The sequence below is a fragment of the Benincasa hispida genome, chromosome 11, assembly GCF_027475165.1.
Source record: "Benincasa hispida cultivar pf3 chromosome 11, pf3_genome.v1.1, whole genome shotgun sequence".
NCBI classification, from domain to species: Eukaryota; Viridiplantae; Streptophyta; class Magnoliopsida; order Cucurbitales; family Cucurbitaceae; genus Benincasa; species Benincasa hispida.
The window spans coordinates 88690589-88698657 of record NC_143488.1 but is presented as its reverse complement, the minus strand read 5'-3'; the positions used below and the strand labels follow the sequence as shown (position 1 = coordinate 88698657).

Here is an 8069-nt window from a genome sequence, read left to right as displayed (position 1 = left end):
ATAGAAACTAAATTTCTTCTGAATGACGGTACAACAAAAGTCTCATTCAAATCCAAACAACAGTTAGTTTTTAAACGTAATCTAAAATTCCCAATAGCTTCAACTGGAATTGTTTTGTCATTGCCTACATAGACGAATCTTTCAGCATCACTTAGCGGTCGGCTCCACAGACAACCTTGCATAGATATATTTATGTGAGTAGTAGCACCAGAATCTACAACAAAGTATATGTAGGTACAGAAGCTAAATTAACTTCAGAACAAACCAAAGTAAGAAGTTTACCCTTCTTTACACGCCACTTGGCATACTTGAGACAATTTTTCTTGAAGTGACATTCCTTTTTGCAGGAAAAACAAGGATTCTCAGTAGCCTATTTCTTGCTCTTATTCTGCTAAGATGTCCCTTCTGTAGTACCAATACATTTTTTTTTCCTTATCACAAGAGTCAATTGCCAAATGAACACTTTCTGTTCTTTCTCTCTAAATCCTATCTTTTTTTGCATACATTGAGAGATCATTTCATTAATACTCCATTTATCCTTCCGAGTATCATAACTTATCTTAAATTGAGTGAATTGTATAGAAAGAAAGATAAGTATCAAATATATGAGTAAATTGTCATTTATCTCAAGATCAAGTGCCTTTAACTTTCCAGCAAGATTGGACATTCTCATAATGTACTGCCTTATGTTTCCATTGCCCTTATACCTTATGGAAGTCAAATAAGTCAAAAGACTACTTGCTTCGCCTTTTTCTTCTTTAGCAAAATATTTATTGATTTGAGCAAAGAACTTATTGATATTTTCACTCTTCGTGATAAATCTAAAAAAGACTCCAGAATGGAGTACCTAATGATCATCAGACACATGTAATTTGATCGTTCCCACTTCTCAATATTAGTTGTGTTCGGTTGTTCCTCAATAGAAGTAGGTATATATGTCCTTAATGAAAGGTCTAAATGCATACATCCGAGAAAAATCTCTCAACTTTCCTTCCAAATCTTGAAGTTCGATTCATTCAACTTAGGGATTGAAATCAGATTTCCAGATATTTGAGTAAGACCAACTAAAACAAGGAACAAACAAATAAAGCATATACTCAAAATTAATACAATATTTCATAAAATAAAATATTACAAAATAATTTCACATATATGGTGGGGCCCTTTTACAAGATACCTAGCACAACATTGATGTCTAACCTTTGGGTAAAAACACCAACTGTAAAATGGTACTCTTAACATAGTAATCAAAGTATAGATAATAAACTCTGTCAAAAAATAGTCTTTCTTTGGACCGACTATTTTTCATGTGAACAATCCTTATAGTTGTCCCATACTCATTACTACATGCATATCCATAATTTGGCCAAATAATTATCTTTCTTTAGGTCGATAATTATATGCATAAATCTATGAATATGGCACATCTTGAATTCTAGAATTAAACTAATCTAGATAAAAAAAGGCAAGTTTGGTAACATATTATTTTGACCAACTCACTCTCAAATATAAGACACAATATAAAAAAAAAATAATAGAAGAAGAACACCAAATAGTTTTTACCAAATTCACTCAATAATTGCATATATAAAATACAATTAATGCAACATAAACATGTGATATCACAAAAAATTATCAATCAAATTTAAATTTAAATCACAAAATTATCAATTAAATTTAAATTTAAATTTATGGAATAAAACCCCTAGGGAATCCATGACACACAAAAAATGACAGTCATATAGTCAAAAGCTTTTATGTACACACAATATGATAACAGTAGCACCCTGTACAGAAATTTCTTGGGTCTGCACTCCGAATTTTGTTTTTCACCTATGCTTTGAGCCTTTTTCACAACAAAAAAAAATGGCCACAAATGACACGGCCTTACAATACTCGATCTACAAATAATTTATCTAAAACAACAAGCCTGAACAATGATCAAATCAACATTAAACTGTAAATTTAAGATGCCAAAAAAATTAAAAACATCTATTATACAAACCTTAAACCTTTTTTTTTTACAAAAAAAAAAATCAAGATCAATGATAAACGAATATAAATCGGCAATCTAACATATAAATCATGCTCTTATACCACTTGTTATCATAATTACTTTAAATCTGTATTGAATAGATTAATTCTAAGATCATTCATGTATAATTGTCAAGAATAAATAATATACCGAATTCCATTGAGAGATTGACGATAACTTTAAGATGACTATTTGCCTTCTTCAACCACAACTCTGAATACCTTTGTTGGGATCTCTCTCTAGATGAGATTTAAAAAAGATTGAGTGCGTATTGTTTTGGTATATTGGGGAACATAGTCTTAACGTCTCTTTATATATTAATTCAACTAAGGTTCCCATTAAACATTAATTAACTAGGAATGGGCTCCTACCCATTACATCCATACTCAATTAGGAATTTAGGGTCTTAATTAAATAATTCACGTAAGAGAGCCCAACCTAATAAAATAACCCAATGTAATAAAATATCAATCCACATACATATTTCATATTTTAATTATACGTATTATTATTTAAAATATGTCTAACATGTGGGTCATTTGTATATAGATTTAGGGTTGATTTAGTTTGGCCAATTATCTTTAGTTATGTATCATTTTTCTTTGTCGCTGACGATTTTAATATTTTTTAAAAAGAAAAAAATTGTCACATGACATCTTGTGTTCGAACACTTGAATGAGTTGATCTAAGTATTTTCTTTCTTTAATACTTTTCATCACATTTGTGAAAGCCTCGACAGAGGGGATACTTCATGGCAAACCAGAGAGACCAAAAACAGAAGAAATTTAAACCTACAATATATATTCAAATGGCAATGAGATAATCATAATAATAAGGGTGATTTCCATTGCTTGAAGCAAACACAGAGAGTTTACATCCACTTCTCATGCATTTGGGTTTTAATTAATGTATAGCTAATGATAATGCTTAAAGGTATGCCAACACAATCATGTCACTTTAATAAAGCTTCTCCATATGTATCAAATCTTGAAGTATAATTCAAGCAGCTTCAACATATAATAATGTGGCATCTCATCATCCACTCCCCCATTTTCTATAAATAAACTCTCTCATTATTCAATCCCTTTTATCTTTCACCCAATCTCTTCAAATGAAGTTTCCCAATCGTTTACCTGTTTTCTTCATCTTCTTCCTCTCTTCCATTTTCTTTTCGTTTGGTAATTCAATCATTAACTCTCCCTTAATTTTTCTATATGTTTACCTTGTTTTAGACTATATAGATAAAGGATGTCTTCAATTCAAACTTGATCTCCCTTCTATTCAGCTGGTTAATATATATATGCATATTTATTTTTGACAATGTATATGGTAAGTAAATCGAACCTCTAGTCATGTTGATAGTACATATTTTATATTAGTTGAATTATATTCATTTTGACAGTAGATTGTTAATGCTAATAAAAAAAAGTAAAAATTTTGTCACGAAATTTTTCGATGCACCATTTGAGTACTATTCGATATGTCTTGAGTTGACAACACTAATATCTCTAGTAGAGAGGAACAAAATTTTATATTTCAACTTTTTATATAATAATTCATTTATGACCCTTTGCTAAAGCAATTATAGTTCAACAAGAAAATTTCCTATATTACAACTTATTGTGTGTCACATCATCGAATTTCTAAAAATAGGATGTAATCCAATAATATTAATGTAGGGTCCACGTACAAATATTTACTAACACAAATTTATATTATAAACAAGAGAATATAGTACTATAGTGGTACTAGAAAAATTGGGCTCAAGATATATGTGGTTCAAATCTTCCTATCTCCAATTATATTAAAAAAACATCATTTATGAAATTATATAGCAAAATTTATCAACTGTCAAATCATAATTATCTACTGAATATTTGTTAAACTGTACAATGAGTTATCTTAATTTGTATATGCAGAACAGGGCAGGGCGCACACAGTGACATTTTACTTCCGAAACAAATGCCCATTCACCATATGGCCAGCGACGGCGGCAAACGCCGGCCAGCCGATTATTGCCGACGGCGGGTTCACTCTCCCTTCCGGCCAAACACAGCGCGTCACAGCACCGGCATCGTGGACCGGACGGTTCTGGGCCAGAACCGGCTGCAACTTCGGGCCTAACCAACAACACTCGGCTTGCGAAACCGGCGACTGCGGCGGAAAACTCGCCTGCAAGGGGCTAATCGGAACCCCACCAGCGACACTCGTCGAAATCACCCTCCAAGAAGACAAATCGAAGCCCAGTTTCTACGACATAAGCCTTGTCGATGGATTCAACCTCCCGATTTCAGTCAACTCCAAACAGCCGATTTCCCCCAAATGCGCGATTGGAAGTTGCGAGAAGGATCTGAATGAAATTTGCCCAGATGAATTGAAGGTATTGAATGGGAATGGTGAAGTCGTGGCTTGTAGAAGCGCTTGTTTGGCGTTTGGATTGGACTCGTTCTGCTGCAGAAATGCGTACGGAACGCCGGAGACTTGCAAACCGAGTTTGTATTCGAGGATGTTTAAGGAAGTTTGTCCCTCGTACTATAGCTTTGCGTTCGATTCGCCGGCGCCGTTGGCCAGTTGCTCCGCCAGAGAATTCGTCGTCACGTTCTGCCCGGCGGGTTGGGGTAGCAGCGATACGGCAGCGACGGCGAGAGAATAGAAGTGGGTCGAGTGATGACAGTCACAACCACGAGGATGTGGATCGGCTTTGGTTTGTTTAGTTGTGTTGTGATGTTTATATGAATGATAAAATCTTATTTTAATTTCAAAAACGTCTTTGAAGAATCGGAAGGAAAAAAAAAACAGAGAATATGATGTAGAACTTGCTATTTTTATTTGGTCCTAGGTTAAATGTTATGCTGTTAGTACTTTGCATTTTGAGTTTGATTTTTGTTGGTTTCAAGATGTTGCACCTCATTTGATTTTTAGTTTTTAGTTTTTGAAAATTAAGTTTATAAACATCTCTTGTACGCATAGATTTTTTATTTTATTTTCTAGTTTTTATCCATGTTTTAAAATATATAGCAAAATTTTAAAAACTAAGGACTTGTTTGGTAAATATTTCATATTTGGTTTAGAGTTTTTGAAAATTAAATTTATTTCCTCCTTATTTACTATGATTTGCATCTTTATTAAGTGTAATAATTGAATTCTTAATCAAATTCCAAAAACAAAAACGTATTTTTAAAAACTACTTTTTTTAATTTTCAAATTTTGGCTTGGTTTTTTAAGCTATTGATAAAAAGTAGATAACTAATGAAGAAATTTGGAGTTAGAAGTAATGCTTATAAGCTTAATTTTCAAAAACAAAAATCAAAAACCAAATTGTTACTAAACGGTGCTTTAGTTTTCAAGTTTAAGTTCTGTTTCGTTTTAGTCCTTAGTTTTCACAATTTATACATTTTAATCTTCTTTTATAAATACTCAAATTTAATTTCCGTGTTAATATCTATTAATTAATATAAATTTATTATGAAATAAATTTTTAAAATTAAATTTAATAAGGATGGAAAAATAGTGACATTTAATTAATTATAATTCTTTTAATGATGTTAAATTAAATAATAAAAAATTGAAAGTGAGTGTTTAGTGAAAAATTAAGGTTAAAAAGTGTAGGTCTTGAAATATAGGGACCAAATTAAAATAAAATTCAAATCAAAAAGATAAATTACAAACTTTTGAAGCGGTATCTTTCGCAAAAGTATTATCCTTGAAATTGCCATTAGTTTTACTTCTATTGTAATTTTGGTTCTAAAGTGTAGTTCTATATGCGCTAAAAAATAAAATCCGACCATATAAAATGTTAACGAGAATTTTGGCATGGCATTCACTACGAGGAAAACAAATTAATCCAAGATATTTAAAAGAAGAAAACAAAATTTGGTTAATTTGCATGAGTTACTTTTATTGTAGTTTTATGTTAATTTAATATAAAAATAGTAGGAATGAAAAATAGCGTGATGAAAGTGCATGTGAATTATTGTTGAGTTGAACTCATTTGATAATCTAAATTTTATCAATAATTAAAATATGGTATCAATGATGTATTATTAATATACTTTATCAATATATACAAACAGATACATATGAGAGACAACTTTTGATTTTCATATTCTAAAGAATTCTTAAGGGATAACAACACATAACACCTTAATAAAGACTCTACATTTCAACTATGTCAACATTTTATATTATTTTCACAAATGTGTAAGTGAATTAGTTAATTACACAAAAATTAGGATCTAATTATCTTTTAGTTCCCAACCTACAATTATACAACTTATGGTGGATGGTTGGAGAGAGAAAATGCATTTATTATATTCTATTAATTATTTAATATTTCTTCTCATTTTCAATTATAGAGAGAAAATGCATTTAAGATTCTATTTTTCACTTAACACATTTAGACATATCAAGAAACTAGTTTTTCTAACTGATTCATAGTTATTTTATATATACCTTAAAACATTATTTTAGATGCTTACAAATGTTCTAACCAATATATAAAATATACCACAGTATATAAATCAAAAGTTGACTCAATATTCAACATAAATTCCAGTATATATTGTAAATTTCTTTTGTATCATAGTGTATATAATCGCAATAAATTAAAATTTTAACGACGACTCCCTAACAGAAGTGTAATTCAAAATTAATTTAACAATTTCAATATTCCACAATATATAAATCACTCAACGTTCAACATAAATCATAATATATAACATAAGTTTCATTTATATTACAATATATATCATAAATTCCATTTAAGTAGTCAGAAATCTCAAAAGATTCCATTAAGCTTTAAATGTGGTTATTATATATTATTAATTAGTTGGGATTTTTTTTTCCATTTGATATTAATGTGATTTTTTGTCCCAAGTTTTACTTCAAACATAAAAATTATTGGGGTTGATGCCCTAAATCTCGTGGATCCTATAGTTTGTAATTGTAGTGTACAAAAGATTTATTTATTTAATAAAACATGAGATATTTTTATTCAACATTTAGTAGCATTAACCCACACAACCATTAAACTAACATCCAATGTTATCTTCTGTAGCTTAAACATGTAGATAAAGACATATAACTGGATCGTGTTTAAGTGATAACTTAATGGTCTGTAGTAGATGGATAAGACTAGATACCTTATCCTAGTGACACTATGAATACAGCCCACTTCGTAGATGTTACAATTATGGTAAAGTGCTACAAATGATATGATATGATCATTCATGTGGAGACATGTGAGCGAGAGTGTTCTATACAAAAGGGTTTGTATAAGACCGAACCATAAAATGAATAGTCTCATTATATAATGCCATTAAGAATAAAGACTTACATTTCACTAGAACGATCATAGGTGACATTATTGGGTTGTATGTCCTAAAACTTGTAGTTCTATAAACAGTAAACATATATGAAGTTTATTCAGACAAGTATTGTTGATTGTAATAACTCTAAATCCAATAAACTACGAATCCTTGGCTATTGTCATGAATACTTGGACTTTATGTGGAGACATAAACTTGATCAAGTTCAAGTAAAATAGCCTAAATCGTCTATAGCACATGGATTAGGTTATGTACCTATTTCTGGAGATACTATTGAATACAATTGATAGTTCGTAGAAATACAAGCTATTGTAGCCTTTTACTTAGAATTATGAGGGTTAACAAGCAGAATATGTGTTGATAATACTAAGAATTCATGTGAAAAGTGAGCTTGCGTCAATCAGCACCAAAAATCCTCACTAACCCTATACCATGCATTATTCTGCGTCAAATTGTCCATTTTTGTAGATATTATAGGAATTGATCACATGCGTCGATCCTAGACCACTGCAAGGTTGATCACATAAGTTAATTGTCATAAAGATTAGTTCGCCGCATGGAATGTTGCGTCCACAGAGTGACAATCGTGATAAAAGACTGCTCACAAGGTAGATGGAATGTGTTAGCAATTTAGGAGAAATAAGCTTGAACGTATACCTTAGAAGTATCAACAAGATAAGATGACGTTGACATTGTCCATACCGCGA

General features: G+C 30.8%; 1 protein-coding gene across 1 annotated transcript; it reads left to right on the top strand.

The window, feature by feature from the left end:
• Positions 1-3081: 3081 nt before the first annotated feature.
• Positions 3082-4931, top strand: LOC120091349 (Pathogenesis-related thaumatin superfamily protein). The gene is made up of 2 exons (XM_039049348.2): positions 3082-3213; positions 3955-4931. The coding sequence occupies exons 1-2, from the start codon at positions 3147-3149 to the stop codon at positions 4686-4688; spliced, it is 801 nt and encodes a 266-aa protein (XP_038905276.1). The 5' UTR covers positions 3082-3146; the 3' UTR covers positions 4689-4931.
• The last annotated feature ends 3138 nt before the right edge of the window (positions 4932-8069 follow it).